The following is a 20162-nucleotide window of genomic DNA, read 5'->3' as shown; positions in this document are numbered from 1 at the left end:
TCATATCATTTCCTGGCTGGAGCCTGGCCCTGTTATTTGTTCTTCAGGTGTACAACAGTGGAGAATCCACTCTCACAGAGATATGTGGCCGCAAATGGCAAAAGACATTTTATTGCCTCTGGTGTCAGCTGTGGAAACTCTTTTACAACCTATCCAGGACTGGGTCTCATATCTGCCTCTGTGAACAGTGTCTGTGGATAACTCAATCAACGATCCTCTTCTGCCAGTTAAACTCGACCCCGCTGCTATATTGTCACTGAAAGGAAGCAGAATCCATTTGGTGTCACAGCGCCAGCGGTCAGACTGAGAAAAGTACCTTTCAAATTGAATCAGAAGCTTCTTCAAATGTCTACAGATGATGTCTTTGATGTCAACTATGTCCGAGTGCTCCCCCATTGATGGAAACACTGCCAAGTTATCCTCCTCCACCCGCTCTATTCAACTCTTTATTTTTTTCATTAAAGCCAGTTTCCATACAGTTGAAGGACATTGGCATCTCTCCCCTGCATTGAGTTGTTCGACCTGTTTAGCTCGACCAAAATATCTGTGAGGCAGGCCAACGTAGTTAACCTCTCTTTGCCACAGAAGGCATCAGCCAGATCACGGTGGCTTTGCCGCAGTAGAAAGTTATGGATTTCCGAACGCAATTCGAACACGAAGGTCCACACTCTCTCACTCATCTCACCATCTCAGCCGTCTCAGCTCTGAGTGGGAGAAAAGAAAAGTCTGCTCGCTTCCCAAGCTTTCACATAGTGACGAAAAGAGGTGAGTATTTAATGCCTTTTTCTTCAAGGATCACAACCTTAACAACAGTATGAAATACATTGCTGAGCTCAACACGTAAAGCTGGTTCATGCTTTACATGGAAACAGATGCACACAGTCAAAATGACGGAGTTGTGGGTAAAACAACTGGACACTTTGAAGCTGTATGCAGGTCGGGCACCACCCGAATGTCATCAAGTACTTTGAAGACCTCTGCTCCTGTTGCGAAGGTTACCCCCATTCTCTTCATAACACACACACACCGGCAGTTGTACATCGTACATAATATCCATATTCTTGTCAATTTGAATGATAAATCCCTCTGCTGATTTCAGTTTTCTCTGCCATTTCCTCAATTCGTCGCCCTATTGTGGAGTCAGACACAGAGATGCATTTTACTTTGTTTGCTCATTCCTTCATGCCATCGTTAGGAAGACGTGCCAAGCATATAAAACAAAGTGGTGCCTCTTCTCCTGCTTTGTCTGCGGCAAATGTAAATCCGTCCCTGAAGCTGTTTCTTCTGGAGCTTTCCCTGTGACAGGGCCGTCTGATGTGGATGGTTCATCTGACTATCAGGAATCGGTCCATTGTAGCATTGGTTTGCTAGCTAGGTCTCCTGTTAACTGGCTAACTGAAGTTCAGTCAGGCTGCCAAAAGCATCTACTTCTAATACCAAAACTTTCCAGCAATTTATCACTTCTAGTACAACTTTATATTACAACTTCCTGATCTATTTTTTAATAGTTAATCTGATTGTCTCCAATTGTGCGGTGGTGGGGGTGAGGGGCATGTGGTCGTGTGCCAGCATCGGCCGAAGGACAGTATTTTAGCAAAAATATTATTTTTATCAAAGTAATGAAATAAAACGGAATCATTTAAAAACATCTGGCCAGGGCCCCCCTGGGGTCCGCCGACCCCCTGTTAAAAACTTCTGGTCTAAGGGAGTGAAATGTTTGCTGTTCTTTTGCACTTGAGCACATTTTTTTGCACCAATGTCTGAATAAAACAATTTCTGTATTAATCTCAGCATATGGACTGACCTCCTGAGGCTATTTTGCCCGGACCTCATGGTGTGAGAGTCACATTACACCTGATCCTTGTTCTATTCTTCAACCAGCCAGGATAAACTTTCTACTATGAGGTCGAGGGTCTTTACTGCTATGTTCATATTAATGCTGCCAACACAAGCTGTCATCCTGTGTGGATCATGAATGTTGACAGTTATTATATTACCATACCTCAGAATGTTTGGTATCACTACTACTGTATGGATTTTGTATCACAATACTACGAAGTAATCGTGCAATCCCATTAGTTTACAGCATGCAAAGTCAACATGTTAAGTAAAATCTACACAGACTGGGAACTGTTATGAACAGTCATCTGTTAAATTCTCTCCTCTTCTATTCTACTTGTGGGTAATTACCCCTATGATTCAGTGTCATTTCTGATGGTGAACACTGATTGGGTTTCAGAGGTTCGGCTACAGATTTCCCAACGATTAGAATGGGACTTTCCTCTAATCTTCGTCCAAAAAAAGTCATACAGTAACACTAGACAGCCCCTCATTGTCATATGAAATCCAGGGTTTTCTTCCAGTGCCCCAGACGAAGCGCTCCCTGCTGCGAAGCAATGCTTTAATGTGGTGTTGAGTATTCAGTGTCATGTTAAATGAAAACATGGTGGGAATCTCCAGTACCATCAGAGTGTCTTTCTCACACACACACACACACACTGACAGAAGGATGAACTGGGAGGAATGTCATGAACTGGCCCAGGAAACACCCCCAAACATATACAGAGACAAGGAACACACATGCATATACAGTACGGACTCACACAGTGCACCTTTTCTATGCATGCACTGTATGCGGTGTGAGGGGATGTTTGCTTTAGTTCAAAGTTCATCCCACAAAGCCAGAGCCAGCCACAGAGCAGGAAATTGGTCCGGAGTCACCAGAGGCCACAGGAGCGCTGCAACCTGTTGTTTCTGTTGCAACGTGATCTCATAAAATGTCATGAAATGAGCACGAAGTCTGAAACGCAGATTTATGTTCCTCCACCACAAACTGGATTCTGCGACAATAACACGACTTGGACACGGCATTTTCACCTAGAGGTTGGCTGACGGTTAAGTTTAGGCAACTAAAATAACTTGGTTACACATACAGAGGTGTGGGTTTCATGGTCTGTTTCTCCCAGGTCCACAGCTCTCCCAGTTCACCTGGCCTGGCTCCAGTCTGGCCAGCGCTGCAGGCAGCTGCCTCCCTGCCAGGGCCACTAACCACCACCTGCTGCACCACCTGGAGACCACATGGACTTCACTCCTGGGCTCCGGGGTGATGAATAAACCCAAAGTATTGTTGATCAATGAGCCGAAGCTGCACTATGAACTGTCACTATGAACTACTCTCTAACTCTGCGGTCACACGCCTAGAAGCCGCATCGGTACGCTACTGTGGTTCCTTTTTAAATGCTCACATCCTGTTCAAATGTTACCAGCATCTGTGGTTCTGAATGTGGACAGCTGATGATGCACATGTGCAAATTTGCTTTTGCACATCCTGCACATATGCCCTTGATCTGGACTGTGTATTTGTGTGAATTGGATAACTGTAAACACCTTTATAACTGTACAATTTTTGAGAGCAAGATAAGAATGATGCTTCTCCACGTTAACTTTATTTATTGTATCACTATCTACTCTCTGTTTTTTGCTATTTCTATCTATAATTAGTCTTCATTTGCTGATTTTTGAGTGAGATTCTGCTGCTGCATTGATGCAATTTCGCCACAGGGATCATTACAGTTTCATTTTATTTTAACTCTTTGCAGATTTGAACTAATTGCAAGCTGTGATGATGCAGTGACAAGAGGGACATACAGTATAGCAACACTAGCATGTGCATGGCTGTTGATCAGTGATGTTCAAAGTTAAAAAGTTAAGCTGTAGCAAACATTTCCACCAGCTGACCTTTTTTAGCTGACACTATCTGACCTTTTTCTGGTCACAGAAAATGAATGGACTTCCAGTGAGAGATTCCTCAAGTTGCTGGCAGTGTGAGCGCACAGCGAAAGCTATTAACTTCTTCTATAATATTCTTCATTTTCTAAAAGAAATATAGAAGAGAGAAGAGTTTTAGTCTAAAAATAGACATCGTAAGAATATGAAGTGCCTCAGGAATCAACCCGCCAAAGAGCTTCAGTGAAGTTCTAGTCCCAGCTCTGTTGGAGAGAGACGTGAACCACGTTTCTAGTTCCACATCCACTGTGGCACGGGAAAAGGGAATAGATGAACGCTCGCATCATCCCAAAGGAGAGACGTCTTTATGAAAAACCTCAGGTATAGAAGCACAAACAGTGGCTCTTATGTAAGGGATTAATACGGATGGCTATAGGCCCCAGAGGAAACCAGCTTCTATTTTAGGCATATTTTCTGAGGAAAACGTCTCCCCAAACCTCTTCAAAACTACACAGAGCAACGCAGCCCCACAGTCCCGTTCAAATAAAAAGAAATATTGTCAAAAGCATCACAGCATTTCCTGTTAAAAAAAGAAAAAAGCAAGCAAAGGAAAAGTTAAGAAAGCCCAGAGAGGAGTGAAGTCCCTCCATCATTCATCAATGATGATGATGATCAGGGGTTATGCACTGCGTTCCCTTTATAGGTTAATCAAGAACTGTATGACAGTGATCAAGTGTCCATCTGGCAGCGCTGAACACACACACACACACACACACACACACACACACACACACTAACAGGGTCTTGGGTCCCATATTAGCAGGCTGCAGCCTCATCAGCCACAAAAGCCCTTGCTCTCCCTCATCTCCTCTCTCTCTCTCTTCCATCCCTCCCTTCTCCTCCCCCCTCTGCTCTCAATTAAATGGTAGTTAATATCCCGGAGGGTAGGGGGGGTGGGGGTGGGGGGCAGGCACAGGGTCAGGTACAGAGGATAAAATAACTGCCTCTGCTCAAAAACATCTAACTAATACCTCCTCCCTCTTCTCTCTCTCTCTCTCTCTCTCTCTCTCTTCCCTCTCCCCCTCCGCCGCGCTGTGGTTCATAATAGATCACAATAGCGGATCGGATCAGATGGGAGGATCAAATAGCTGGTTTGAAGTGTATGGGATCTCTCTCGCAGCCCGGTTTAATGATGACATCCTCAGAGCCGGGCCAGAGGTTTATTCAGAGCTTATAATGGGCTGATGGTGGTGGGAGAGGGGGGCAGTCAAAAGAGAGGGACCCCAGGCAAAGTTTCTCCTTTCTCTTCTCCCTCAACAGATGCTGTAATTGAATTATAGAGCAACTGATACTTTTGTGTCCAACCCCCCCCAACCTCCTTCTGATTCTCTTCAAAAGACACCAGGCATTGGAATGTGTCTTGTTTTGTCTCTGGCTCTGAGGCAGATGCTAATAAGAGATGGAAGACAAGCAGATAGCGTTCGCATTTGTTTTGATGAGTTCAGAGGGAGAGAGAAATTGGGTGGAAATGGGCTGATCACTGTAAATCGGCACAAGCGCTCATTAGACTAAACCTATGTTTGGCATGCTAACAAACAGCAGAGCGTAATTGGGATACAAAAGAGGCCCAAATCCAGAAATTACGGTTGATCTTTTTTACATCAAACACTCACAGCACTGCAGGAGAGAGAGCTGGGAGGGGAGAGAGCGCGAGATGAGAGGACGAGCAAGTGTGAGAGAAATGTAGAGGAAAATGTGGGAGAGAGGGAGGGGCACTTTGCCTTCTCAGAGTGAAGGAGGAATAGTGTTTTCTCTCAGGTTGGCTCAATAATACGATACAACCCACATACAGAGAGGCTGATAGCAGACGCTCTGCTCCGACTGTAGGTGTCTTATCCGTAACTGTTTAGCTACGCTGAAGCTCACCTTCTAAGCCCTCTTAGGTAAACAAAATGCCTTTGCCCAGCCTCTGTGTATATACGGTGTAAACAGAAAAAAACATCATCAATGGCTTAAGGCTGCTGTTCACATACTTGAATTGCCTGAGCTGAAGTGAAAAATCAAACATTAATTTACTTCAAAAGCACATTCGAACTGGGTTTTACTGGAGAAGGTCCCGCAATGCAGTTCTGAATTCCAGAGGATCATTTGTACAGGACAAGGATTTGTGATTTCCCTCAAATTACCACTCGTAGATGCAAAACGCCATGATCTACACATACGTTTATGTATTGGCTACCAAAAACATAACACATTAGGGCTGCAACCAACGCTTATTTTCATTATCGATTAAACGATCCATTATTTTTTCCATTGACAGATTCATCATTTAGTCTCTAAAATGTCACAAATAATGACAAATGCTCATCACAAATTACCAGAGTCCAAAGTGATTCTTAAAATTGCTTACTTAGTCTGACCAGCAGCCAAAAAAACCCCCAAAGTATTCATTTTATAATGATATGAAACAGAGAAAAGCAGCAAATCTTATCATCTGTGAAGCTGTAACCAGCGAATGTTTGGTATTTGTACTTGATAAATGACTAAAATGATTAATCGATTATCAGAATTATAATTTTCTTTCAATCAACTAATCAATTAATCGACTAATCTTTTCAGATCTATAACATATTATTATTATATCATGGAGATGACTGGATCAAACTGGATGCTATTATCAGATGACTTCTAAGTTTACTGAAAAACAGTATAGGTAATTTACTCAGTTTAGAAAAAAAAAAAGATTAATTAATTATTATCATTATTATTAAAAAAATGTAATTACAGATGCCGTTGGTAATAAACACAATTACAGAACCTCCCCCAGTAAAAAAAAAACCCAATCCAGTTTCATAGGGCCGAAGTCTCACAGACATAAAACTTTCAGGATGCAAATGTGTCCCGGCACAGCCTGCTCCACCTGTGATGGAGATGTGGAGGGTAAAGAGAGTGTGTGTGGGCTCCACAGCGGAGGCCGTCCTTCAGCATCCCTCTCACACACTCCAGCCAAACTCACACAGCCCAGCGAGCTCTTGCATTTATGCATGATCTGCACTACCGCTGGTCCCAAGTGCACATTTCATAATTCATGTATACTGTACCGTAGCAACTGGAAACGCTACTATATCTGCCTCCACCACTCTGCTTGATTCCCTGTTACATTCACACACAGCAAACCCTTTGTCCTCAAAATACCAAAACATGTAGCGATAAGTAAGTTTAAAGAAAAGTTTCAAATGACTGAAATATGGTCTTCTGTTTAAAAGAGACAATCAAACCCAACTGCACACTTTCCAATCACTTCTACTATTTATTCTCAAGATGGAGCACTGGTCGTATTTGACCATCTAAGCCTTTGCTGCTAAAAAAGTCCCACTGAGGCATGGTCTTTGAGATTAGAGAGTCTGTTCTGACATGAATCAGGAGGAAGGTAGATCCGCGCGGGGCTGAATCTAACGTGTTGCCAGGTTTGGAGCACGGTTGCATCAGTCTGATGGTAGAATAATGTCCTTATGTTAGAAAGTCTGTCTGCTGCATGTTAAGAGTCTGGCCCGGAGAGGCAGAGGGTGGGAATGATGTAACCGGACAGCCGCATGCTGCGCTGCTGCAGCTCACATGATGACAGTTTATCATTAAGCAGTAGGTCACTAATTAACCTCAGTTACCTAATGCACTGTGCTTAGCTGTGCATTCGCTGGTGAATATTAAGTGAGTTTATCTTGTGTTTAACCAGTAATTGCGCTTTCGCTGATTTGATTTCATTAACATATAGTATAAGCTTAGTATAAGTCCTGTGGGTCTGTTTCATTCACAATTGAAAAGTTTTAAACTGGCGAACCCAGACTTCAATCTGTGATGTGACACTGATGTGCAGATAAGCGCTGCTCCATTGACAATGAATGGGAGAGCGACTTTGTGGGCCGGCGATGTTTGTCTAAACATTTACATCCAAATGACTTGTAGATTATATTACTGCTCTCAATTATGAACGGGAAAATGAGGCCATATCCTCCCGGGTGCTGTCACATTCATTTTCTCTTTCCTTCATTCTTCCTCTGCGGAGCCGTCCACTAACACAGCATCAAACTCCTCAGTCTGACAGAACAGCAAATTCACTTTTTTATTCTGGAACATTTTTGTTTCCTCTGTCAACTAATTTTAGGGGGAAATTTGCGGCATTGTTTGGGCAATCTCATTAAATGATAAAAAAAATACTTCCTGTTGTGCGTTCATAAAACTGAAAACACACTGAACACATTTCTAACAGTTTATTTAAGAAAGAGACCAAGCTGATGGCCAAGGTTTGAAACTTATTAATGATAAAAAATTTCCATTAAAGCTAAAAATACAGAATGTAAATTATAGGCATATATTGATTTAAATGAATTATAATTACACTACATTTAAAGGACATACATGTTAATCACCAATAACACGTAAAAACTAAAGACTCCAATGTGTGAGTGAGTTGCAATAAACGATTCCCAATAAATGCAGGCGTTTTCTACCCACTGTTTCAACTAGAGAGGAAGAAAATCTTTGCTTCTACTAGGACTGTCTCAAAACTCCCCACAAAAAGATCAGAAAATGAGATTCGATATTGTAATTCCCTGCTGCGCACCAGGAGGCTTATTTTGCCCCCGTAATTAAACTTTTGGGGGCTCTTTGCTAATTTGGGAGGGGATTTTTGCCCCCAAGCAACTGCTAATTATTTAATTTCTCACACTGCTCTCTCGCTTCTGGCCATGGAGGTAAGTAAACGATCCTTGAATATAGACCAAACTGTCCGAGAGCTAAGAAGCAACATATTTCAAAGCTGAAATTCAGCAGTATTCCACTTTAAATAACCCTAAATAAGTCTGCACACATGGGACTTGTGGATTTTCTGCTCTGAAGCGGCGCAACTCGCTGGGGGATTCAGCGAAGTTGAAGTTTTGTGTTTGGGAGCTTCGGCTACATCCCCCAAGAGCTTTACGCCTTGATGTTCCAAGGTATGTGGGAGACGAAAAAGTGGAGCAGTAAAACTATATCTAGACGCGCCGCAAAATCACAAAGAAATGAGACGCCACGCGAGTATCTCTCCTCCTCTTAAAGAAAACAACAGGATGTTAGCTTTAAGACGTGTATTGGTGGCGGATTTACCGTATTAAAGCGGTGGAAGTGTTCTTTCCTGGCGCGGCAAGCTCCATTACCCGCGACCCCTGTGCTTTGACTACTGATGGAGACCGGCTCGCGCGGCTACAAGCAGCTTCTATGCATCAAGCCAAGTGAGCCATCATTTATGGTAAAAAATGGAGGAAGGCTCCCTGTTAAATCAATACATAAACTACCCGCGGGATCCACAATGAAGGCGGTGGAAGTGACAGGCCGCTTAACAAATGGACGGCGGCCTCCCAGAGCCCGCTGACTCAGCATGTTCCCCCCCACGAAGGAAACAGCGCTCCCCCCCCCCCCCCTTCTCCTATTAGTCAGACAGCTAGCTGTGTCTACCTGGGAATTGCTGATCAGAGGGTCTTAAATATCACAAAAGCAAAGAGTATAATTCATAAGAGAGATCGGCGCTCGCGGCTTTCAACGCGTTTCCGGCTGCCGGGAATTCAGCCAACAGTTGAATAAACATTCCCGGTCGGTATATCTCCGTGGCTTTGGCGGTGCCGCATCATCAGCCGCGCGTCTTTTGCTGTGTCAAGTGCCGCGCCGCCGCTGGGCGTATCAAAAGTCAGATCCGGGAGAAAACGATCATATACTGCAGGTAACATCCATCCATCAAGCCTGACGAGAACATAAATCCCTGTCCGTCTCGGCCGGACCGATTTCCTCTCTATCTCACCTCTAGATGGTTATAAAATGCAGATCAACACGCTTCCCCTCTCTCCTCCTCTTCATCGCTCTCTAAGCCACCTGTTCTATCCATCATCCGGACAGCTGTTCCTCCGCGCGCTCAATTCCTCTCCCTTATGCGGCGCTGACCTCTCGACCCCCCCGCGCCTGCCGACACACTCCCCCAAAGCCAGCCGCCCGCACACACCCCCAAATCCCACATCTTGGAGTCTGTGACAAAAGCCTGAGCCTCACTCAATCACATGAACTGAATAGGATTTAGATTGGATTGACCTGAGGTGGCTGCGGACCAGGTAGGCTGCACCCCAGACCTGTATCGCACAAACTAGGGTTCAACAGATTTTTGAGGGCCAGTAGCAATATCTGTACATTTTGCCATTTTCGTACTTTCAACAAACACATTTTCGTATAGAAATGCATTCATGGCAGGGTGGAAAAGCCTCTGAAATAACATTTAGACCATCATGGGACACTATAACTCTCTTCTGAAACCCAATATTCAGGTTAAGGGCTTCCCATAGACAACCAGTGTATTGACTAATTCTACAATGAAAATGTCAAACAAACTGCATCGCCTCCATCATATCAGAGGTGGACGACACTGCTATTCAATTTTTAATAAAAGGTCAGTATCAGCCTGATGTATCAGCACACTGTTATATCCGTCTAAACCAAAACAAAAAGCTGGATTCAACATGACAAACCGGATTCAACTGGATTTACATACCTGCTTCTTAGCCCGGCCAAGAGAAAAGGCGAACATTCTGGCTTGTAAAAGAGTCTAATCAGAATTAGGATGCCATCCAAACGGCCCGTTCCTCCCTAAATCTATCATTGTAAAACGCTCCTCTGTATACACGCTGCCTACCATTAATTTTTGTCAGCAGTCGGAAGGTGGCCTTGAAGTAAACATGCGCTGTATGATAATAAGTCAGCGCACCACATTTCACGCAAGGTTTGCCGTCAAAGGACCCAACATCTATCTCCCCTCCCCAGTTCCAGGGCCTTCTGCCACGGTACACCGTACTTTCTGTAATGAGTCTATTTATGGCACCTGCTAAGTCAAGGTGAGCAGACAGCCAAACACAAAACACCCCTCCGCATTAGGCTGAACTCGGGGGGGGCCAAGGATATGTTTGTCTCATAAAGCAGGAGCTGTATGCTTTGCCGGGGCGGATGATGTGTTGCTCCGCTCCAAAACAGTCTCCTGAAAAACAACTAGGAGGAAGAGATGGTAGTAAAACATGACTCTTGACCTCCTCGCATCTCCCTTGTTCTCTCTCTCTCTCTCTCTCTCTCTCTCTCTCTCTCATCCACCCTGCTCTCCATGTGCTTTCTTCTGTTTTTTTGTACGGTCAGAGCAGGAAGAACAAGAGGCTGGGGTAAAGGTCAGAGGAAAGCAGAGAGGATATACGCCGCGGCCGGTAGCCGTGAGGTTACAGGTGGAATTCACTTTACAATAGAAGCTGATAAGAGAATGCAGCTGGGTTTATTGCTGTGTGGGGATGGAGGATGAGTCCTTTGTACTGCGGACAGGGGAATAGCAGTGATATTATAGCTTGTATTGTGTCTCGTTTTTTTGGGAGATAACAATAGAGGCATTTTTTATTTTAATGACTCGCTGGATCTACCTCTTTTTTTTGTCTTCCTGTCTCTCTATTCCCCAACGTCCCTCAGCCGTCCCTCACTCAACCCCTAATTACCGTATTAGTGCTGACATGGACAGCCACTGTACATCACATCACTGTCTCTTTTGATCACACGCGGGTGTGTGTGTGTGAGAACATGTGTTTGTGTGTGTGTGTGTGTGTGAACATGTGTGTGCATGTGGTACATCACATCACTTTGAGTCTTTTCATCGCACGGTGTGCATGTGAATGTGGTGTGTATGTGTGTACGTGTGGGTACATCACATCACTTTGTCTCGTCTAATCACACTTGTCTGTGTGTGTGTGTGTGTGTGTGTGTGTGTGTGTGTGTGTGTGTAGGTGTGTGTGGTGAACGTGCCTACGTAACAAGTACATGAAGCTCTAAACAGAATGAGGTCAGCAGGAGAATGCAGCCAGACAAGACACTCCCCCCCCCCCCCCCCCCTCTCTCTCTCCCAGCATCTCTTTACTGGGCCAGTCTTGCCTTTGTCTCTCATACATACTGGGCAGCCCATTCCCCACGGGAGAGGCAGGAATACAACACGTGCATTAGACTCCATAACATCATTCATAGTAGGCAGACACACTTCCACACAAATGGTTTTCACCACAGAGGTTCCCCCATTAGCATTAAAGGGGAGAGGCTATGAGAGAGAAAGAGAGAGAGAGAGAGAGAGAGAGAGAGAGAGAGAGGTAGAGTCTGAACAGAGGTTTAGTGCTATAGTAAATCTAAGGGCCAGCTCAAGCCTGCACCAAGGACGAAGTGATGGCTTTGGACTGGATTTTGCAGTCCTCTGCTAGTCCTGCTGTTTTTCTGTGGGAATGCACTGTTGAGCCGGTGTATATCTCAGTAAGTGACAGGGAATCCATTGACTCCTGGGTCATTGTAATGAGGAACAGGGGGTGGGGGTGGGGGATCTTGTTGGACCTTTTGACTCCGGGGGCGGAGGCCGACTCACAGGACGGCCCTTCATTTCTCTTTTTGTTGTTCAGAAAGATAAAGGCCGGAGCTTATCCATCATTTTATTATAAGGCAGCGGGGCTCACTGGTGACTCCCCGGGCGAAGCCGCTCTCTACAGAAGGCACATGATCACATGATCTGGATGACAGGGGTGCATATCATACATAGTGAAAAAAATAAATATTTCATTACAGCGCATTGACTCTATTCTGCTGTGATCTCCATGCCATCTCCAGCGCAGTCATTTTCCTGTTTTTCAGGATTTCAGGTTGTGCTGTGGAATTTTCAACAAGCACAAACGGAAAAATAAAAAGGAGCTAAAAATATTGCATGATTTGGTAATCTTAAAGTTTGTCAATGTATAGTTACAATCAGTAAAATGTATCTTACCTGATAAAATTGTTATTTTGATCTAATGAAGATCAATATTAAATCACTGTCAATAAAAGGTGAGTAAAGGGAGTTCCAGTTACTTATTACCCCCAATTTGCTGTTTCTGTTTAAGAGTCAGATATAATAACAAATCTAGTTATTGTGATTTTTTTCTGGTTAGTTACTGTAATTGGCTTGATAGTCATTACTGATAGTCATATTACTCACTGGCTTATTGTAATGACTTTTAAGTCTAAATACAACAGCGTGATGTCTTTAGTAACTTATTTGTATTCCCCACATGATTTTGTTTAAGTTGGTTTTGCTGCAAAATTGAAATGTTCATTTGTTTCCGTTGGCTACCTGCTCTGCACTGCAGCGCAACACAAGGAGTGTAAACTGTGACACATAAATTAGTAACAATCTTAGATCAGGTAATTATTTTACTCCTATAGTGTACTGCCTGTATATGCACAGAAAATGTGGTTCGAATAGTATTATTCTACAATCTGAGGGAATATATTACATTACATTATATTACACCTGCCTTAATGTGTCCTTTCACGGTTTAGAATATAACATGAAATGTAGCTAAAAGGCAGTTCAATGTAAAATAAAGATGAGAACTGTACCTTTAAGTGTTGTAATTGCTGAGTGTTTGAAGTAGATTTTCATGTAAAATAACAGTTTCACATCAACGGACACAAACAATATACTGTAATTTAGCGAGAATGTGATTTTTTCACAGTGTAGCTTTCTCTACATATTGAAATGAATAAAAGAGGGCAAAGACAAAAGCTGTCTGCACCAGCCACAAAAGGATCATGAGTGAATTCCATTAAAGGAGTTATCTATCTGCTCAAAACTAGTTCTGGCTCACTGGGTGGTGAAATGACATTTAGAGAGTCTTGCAGGGTTTATGTAGAAGTAAGTGTTGTTCATAAGTAGCTGGCAATTAGTCGCTGTAAAAAAGGACATCTCAAATAACTTTTATGACTCATCTTCTTGGCGAGCGCACATGGAAGAGACAGCATGGAGCGATTGTTTTGCGTATTGTGTCGTAGGATTTCAATGCGAGACGATCACATGCCTTTCCAAAGCCCTGAATCTCAGCCTTGTCATGCTGCCATGTGCTGGAAACACAGACAAAAGATGACGATGGACTCAGACATTTTCCAATCAGTGTTCTTGGAGCCCGGCCACGACTCATTTAGGCTACAACACGACCTTGACATTCAGTGGGCATGTATGAGAGGCACAAACACACACACACACACACACACACCGCCAGGGAAATAGCAAACAGTCAAAAACACACAAACACACTATTTCCTGTGTCGGAGCTGCTGGCTAGCTGCTGCAAGAGGCCGAGCTAATCCAGCTCCAGTGTTTAGTGCTGTGGAGCGGCTGGAAGCACATAAGCTGTTAACAAGTTAAAGTGAAAATGTTTTCTGGCAGGCGAGCGGCACCCTCCTCCTCCTTCACACTTTACCTAGCAGCAGGTCACAGTACACCACCTCCACTAACACGTCCAACCTGGCAACTCACCGCCGCGGCACAAACACACACACACACTGTGCATACACACACACACTGTACATACACACACACACGCTTGCGCTGACGCGTGCACGCACACAAACATGCTCACGCACTATGCTAAGTCTGCTCTGGTGGAAAATTACACAACCCGGCAGCACGATATGAAGAAATAACCAGAAGTAATACAAGGAATAATTTATGTCCAAACCACTCTATGGCAGAAACTGTTTTCAGTAGCTTCACTTGTAAAACTGTTTTGCTATTGCAATAAGCTTAATGGGTGCTGGGCGGTGCTGCGCTGCACTGATCGACTGCAATGGCTGTTTTCCTGTTCTTTCTCTAGGGAAACCACTTTTATGGATCATGGATTAGCCCATGTTTGTTAGCTACCCTCCTCTACCTCTTGCTGGAGTCGTGTGTGTGTGTGTGTGTGTGTGTGTGTGTGTGTGTGTGTGTGCCTAAGTGGCAGCGGCGGTCTTGCCAGCCATGGCTGCAGCCTGGCGGTGGCCCACAACACTGGGCCCTCCGAGTGCCAGCAGTGCTGGATGGCAGCGCGGACCGAGCAAAAGCTTTTGACAATATGGAGAGAGAACAGAAAGCCACACACAAACTGAAGCACAAGTAGGCCAGCCTCCCAGGCAGCCCTCCTCCTCTCCTCTCCTCTCCTCTCCTCTCCTCTGTCCTGTCCTGTCCTGTCCTTCCCTGGTTCACTCACACATCATCCGCAGGGCTCAGCATGAGTTTTCAGCTGTACACACTTCCTCTCTGATGGAGAACACAGATCTTCTACTCCCACACAAACACACAGCAGAACACATACTGATGACTGCTGGGGCGTGTGGATGTGTGTGTGTGTGTGTGTGTGTGTGTGTGCGGGTACACGCATAGACACCGACGTGTCATATATGCGTATATGTTGCCTATGTAAGCATATCCAAGTTTGTGTTTGTGTGTGCAGCTTGTTGACAAGTTGAGTCGTCTGAAAATGGAAGGCATCAGCAAAACGATCTGCACATCAGTGAGGAGTGGTGGGGTAATAAAGTGGCTTTGATGAAATCTTAATGGCCCCTTCACCTTTATTAATGGCTATGGGAGCAGGATCCTGCGCTTGGGTTCACTGCCGTAATAACACATGTAGCTCTGTGCAGGAAAGCTCCTCCATCAGCCTCTCGCTCACTAACGGACTGGCTAAGTGGTTGGCTGACTAAGTGACTGCATGGAGCTGGCTCATAACTGTAAGACTGACTAACTGACTTCCTGATAACTGGCTAACTAGTGAAATGGCTTTAGTCAAATGAGCCTAAAACAGGAGGCATAATAAAATCTACACTGCTTCAGTTCAGTAGAGGACGTTGCCGTTGAAGGTGTTTGAATATAAATGAGACTACAGCTGTAATACAGAGATTCCAATCTGTTTTGTTTCGTTCGCTGTACTGCATATCTGTATCTGCAGTTTCATCACCTGCACTTGCCTGTAGAAAGAAAGCCAAGCGTTGCATTCTTCCCTCAGCACAGATCCTAGTGCTACAATCACACAAGCAGCCACTTATTAATATCTCCCTTTCAAATGCTAATTCCCCTTCATACATAAATCATAACTCCAGAGGTAGCTGGTATACTGTAGCAGGGTTTTTTTTTTTAGAGATTGTTGGTGGAGGGTGGAGGGTGGATGGGTCCAAAAAGCCTGCTAGCTGCAATAAAGAATGAAAAGATCCCACAACTTGCATGAATACTAAGCAGCCCACATACAAGTCTTGTGAAGGGGCGAAATGCTTTGCTGCGATAGTAAGAGTTTCTAACAAGCTACCAAACTCTGTTTGACTGGGCCTTAACCAGTTATAATGGAGTCTTTCACATAGCAACTAAAGTTCCTGATTTGGTTAAATTAGTCAACTTTTTCATGTCAAGGACCCTCAAATAGATCCACATCAGACCATCAACCCCTATTTGATAAGATTTTTCCTGAAGACATTTGTTGTTGAATATGACTCGGTACAGAACAGTATCACTGTCTGTACTGCAGGTGGAGAGGTAACAGTGTGGAGGGTGAAACCTCTGATCTGAATACTCATTCGCATACATTCCCTCATTGGGTTAACTTCAAAGCAGTGAAATAAAAGCAAGATCACTGCTAGTAGGGACCCCTGTTCAGTCAGCAGCCTGCCAGCCTGATGCCACTGCCACAATCACCTCAGCAACTTTGATGTGTGCCTGGCACGCTGTGCTGCAGATGCTGTGCTGTATGATACACCTCCAGATCACTGAGGGAGCGCTTTTGATTGAAATGCACAGCGTTTTCCCAAATGTCTGTTCCTTTACACTCAGGGGGGGAAGTCGGTGCCACAGTAATTATCTAGTACTGTCATTCAACTTACTGTGACACATATGTTATATTCAGCATGTACATGACTGACTCCAGTGTTGCATGGATGGGTGTCAGTAAATCTATGGCAAAGTCCCTGAGTCTAATATCAATGACAGCAACATTTCCAAAGCCGATTAAAACTGAAATTCACAACTAAAATTCTGTGGACAAATGGAGTAATAGCTGATTACTGATGAGATATTATCATAATTTGGTCAATGTGATAAGTTATTAGAGGTAGGACACCACCATCAGCTTAAAAAGAGCCTTTGAACTGCATTGAAAAACATACCCATCATAACAAGGCATTTAATTCTAGTACTGAATCTTAAAATCTCATTTTTTATAGGACAAATAACAAAATCTGGCAAAAGGATGACATAATTTCACTTGTTACCAATGTAAGTCAACTTGTTTCAAGAATTTTCTGAAATCAGGTGCCATGTTTTTGATGCAGTGCAGTGATTTGCAGTGACACTGGCACTTGTTTCTTGAAAATTTTCTTAAACTCCATTAGAAACAATGGAACTACCTCGCCCATCTGGGTAGATTTTCCCGCTTGAGATCTGAAGACTGAATGTGAAACTGAATGACTTGATAAGATGGACATTTTCCCTTATGCAAGTCATGGCCTCCGAATAGATTTCTTTCAATTTGGCTTGATCTTTCCTTAATTACAAAAACTACTGTCCTATTTGGACTCAAGCACGGCCACAGTGCCTTATATCTACCTCGCCCTACCCCACATGACGCCCCATGCTTCCACCCAGATGTGACGGACACTGGGGTTGCTGTTTGTACCTGCCAGGAGCTGGAGGGGATCTCGGCGAATTTGCCCAGTCCCCCGAAGGTGTAGCATCTGTACATGTGATCCAGAGACTCCGAGCAGTGCCACAGCAAGCCGAAGCTCACGGAGTCCTTGTTGTGGCTGTGGCTGTGGCTGTTGCCGCTCCTCAGCTGGTCCTTGACAATCCAGGCTGGAGAGATGAAGCTGAAGCTGCACACGGCGACCAGAGCGGAGGAGAGCAGCACCCAGAAGCAGCCCACACAGCTGAACATCCTGGCGGCGTGGGGCAAAAAGCCCGGAGAGAGACCCAGATCGATCCCGAGCCCGGCTTCTTCTGCTTTCTTCTCCCGCTCCAGGAGCGAATGCATTGGAGCTCGCGCCTTCAAGAGGAAGACTTCAACTTCAGCTCCCGACGAGCACTACATCCGCAAAAACAGGCAAACAGTCAACAATTTGATATCCGCAGCGGCAGCCCTGTGTGCGTATGTGTGCGCGTGTGTCCAGATCATCAGGTCTGGAAAAATGAAAAACACTGAAATAACGTCCCAAACACATCAGCAGCTGGAATTATTCTAATAAAAATAAAGTATATCTAATCAAGTCATCCGCGCGTCCACTCAGGCTGAAAAAATGCCCAAATGTGACACATACGCGCAAGATACTTGTCACACCCAGAACTGGGATGCGCAGTTGTCATTCCAGCGCAGTTTATTCCGATAACAGTGTAACATGTCCTGCACCGGCTGGTCCCGCTGCCCTCCGCTGTACGGCTGCAGGTACTTGGTTTGCCTCAACACGGACAGGAACGCACTTTGCGTTTTAGAAAGAGTGCGTCTGCTCCAACGTCAAGCCAGACACAATTAAAAGCAGAATTTCCGGACAGAACTTTCAAAATAAAATGCCTGATTGACGATCGCGCTGCAAAAGTGTTTTTGAGTCAGCAAAACAAATAAATAAATTGATTTCACTACAATTCAATTCACTGGGAATGATCAGACTGACAATTCCAGTTATAGCGCTATCCCAATGTACAATGCTGACGGTTATTCAGTTCTATACTAAATCAACACCAGCAAAAATGTTCCCTGTGACAAAATCTTTTCCAATGTCGGCTAAGGCAAGGTCACACTACAAGATTTTAACACTGAATCTAAAGTGACTGGACCATCCCATAAATCAGGGCTGTGGGCGGGCAATCAGGACAGTCGGCCCAGGCTCAAGGATGGAGACTTTGGCCCTCCTGACAACTCCACACAAGTTCATACAAATTCATTTCAAACACATTTGATTAAGGTCCAGTTCACATGAGCGTTTGTGATCAGTCAAAAAACTGACATTATCCCATGTATTTAAATGAGACATAGCCTATGCGTTGACATGGATTGAGTGCAAGTGCATCAAAATATCACAATCCAGTCCATCAGTGAAGTGGAAACTAGTAGCCTATAGTTGAACTTTTGACAGAGTGCAGGTAGGCCTAATGGAGTTCATCAGCCAATGGAATTTCTAGCCAATTGGAGCTTAGGTCAAGGGGAAGAAAACAGATGAATCACCTTTAGGACCTCCCACTTGAGTCAATAGTCAACTTTTAAGACGCCCTGGTGTAGTAATAGTGACGCTTTTACTTTGAAGGCAAAATCGCCCCTTTTCCGGTATAGTCCGGGTTATCTGTAGTTAGCTTGACAGCATACCTCTGGCCGCGCCGGCCCCTCTCCAGACCGCGGCACAGGGAATTTAGCTAAGCAAAAAGCCTCAAAGACTTATCGCTTTCATAAAGACGGCGGCAAAACTATTTTAATAAAAACAGTGAAAATGTTCAATAAATGTTTTTTTTAACTCCTGCTATATGTTATTTTTCCGCCAAGTCAGTAGCTAAATAAAAGGGTTGCCAAGCGACACATACCAATATGAATGGTGATTTTAGGTTAGCGAATTAATATTTGTATTACGCGGTCACAGGTGTGTATCAATCGGTTATTTTAACAACTGCTTCGAATGTGTCTCATCCAATCAGAACTGAGGACCGGCACTATCGGTTTCAAAGTGTAGCACTAGCTAATCAGGTGGGCGTAGTCTCTCAGGTGGGGTGTTGTTGGAAGTTCTCACATTAACACCATGCCCCGTTCATGATTTGAAGAAAGCAATATCTGAAACGCTTATTATCTTTATTAAGTTAATGTCAGGAGTAGAGGGGACACACGTGTACCAGGTTGTATCCAGGTTTCATCAAGTGAAATTCAAGACTTTTGAACAGCCTACCTTTTTAATATCACTTAGAACAAAATATATTAATATTGTGGCAATTGACAGACGTGAAAATGACAACTGTAGACGTATAATAAGCACGTAGTATGAATCGGCTATGCTGATTTCTTACCAGAGATAGGCTACAGCACAAGGTAGCCGCAATATTCCTAAGACCTCTAAAATGAATTCAAGACTTTAAAATGCTTTATGTAAGTTAACTGTATAAGGCCGCTTTTAAGCCCTTGAGTTTAGATAATGTTATGGCTTTTTCAGGACCTGTAGACACCTAGGTATATGCCAGAGTAGACCCAGTTTCAGTTTTATTTTTATGTTGCTAATTCATCATCACTGTGCTCTTTCCTCTCTGGTGTCCCGGTTCATATAGTCAACATTGCCCCCGCCTGGTCAAAAATCATGATAGTCCAACCAAGCCCTATATGCAGTACAACAGGAAGGAATCTGAAAGCATATTCATCTATCACATCTTAAAATAAATCTTATCATCTGAAAACGACAAAATAAAGTAATTGGCTCTAAACATGACATGTTTACTGTATATAGTGCATAAAAAACATAGTAGCCACAGCCTTCAATTGGCTGAAACTGCAGCACTATACCAATAAAGCTCCAGCTCTGTCAAACAAAAAACAAATGAGGACAGACACAAACAA

At 43.9% G+C, this 20162-nt stretch overlaps 1 protein-coding gene across 1 annotated transcript in view; it reads right to left on the bottom strand.

Moving 5' to 3' along the window:
* lhfpl7 (LHFPL tetraspan subfamily member 7) overlaps positions 1-17612 on the bottom strand; it is an 84716-nt gene extending 67104 nt beyond the window's left edge. Inside the window, exon 1 of the mRNA XM_071898302.1 lies at positions 17259-17612. Coding sequence (XP_071754403.1) covers positions 17259-17612 — 354 coding nt within the window. The remainder of the gene's footprint in view (positions 1-17258) is intronic.
* Between the last annotated feature and the right edge of the window lie 2550 nt (positions 17613-20162).

Source organism: Centroberyx gerrardi, chromosome 11 (assembly GCF_048128805.1).
Source record: "Centroberyx gerrardi isolate f3 chromosome 11, fCenGer3.hap1.cur.20231027, whole genome shotgun sequence".
In the NCBI taxonomy this organism is placed as follows: domain Eukaryota; kingdom Metazoa; phylum Chordata; class Actinopteri; order Beryciformes; family Berycidae; genus Centroberyx; species Centroberyx gerrardi.
This window is presented reverse-complemented; position numbering and strand designations above follow the sequence as displayed.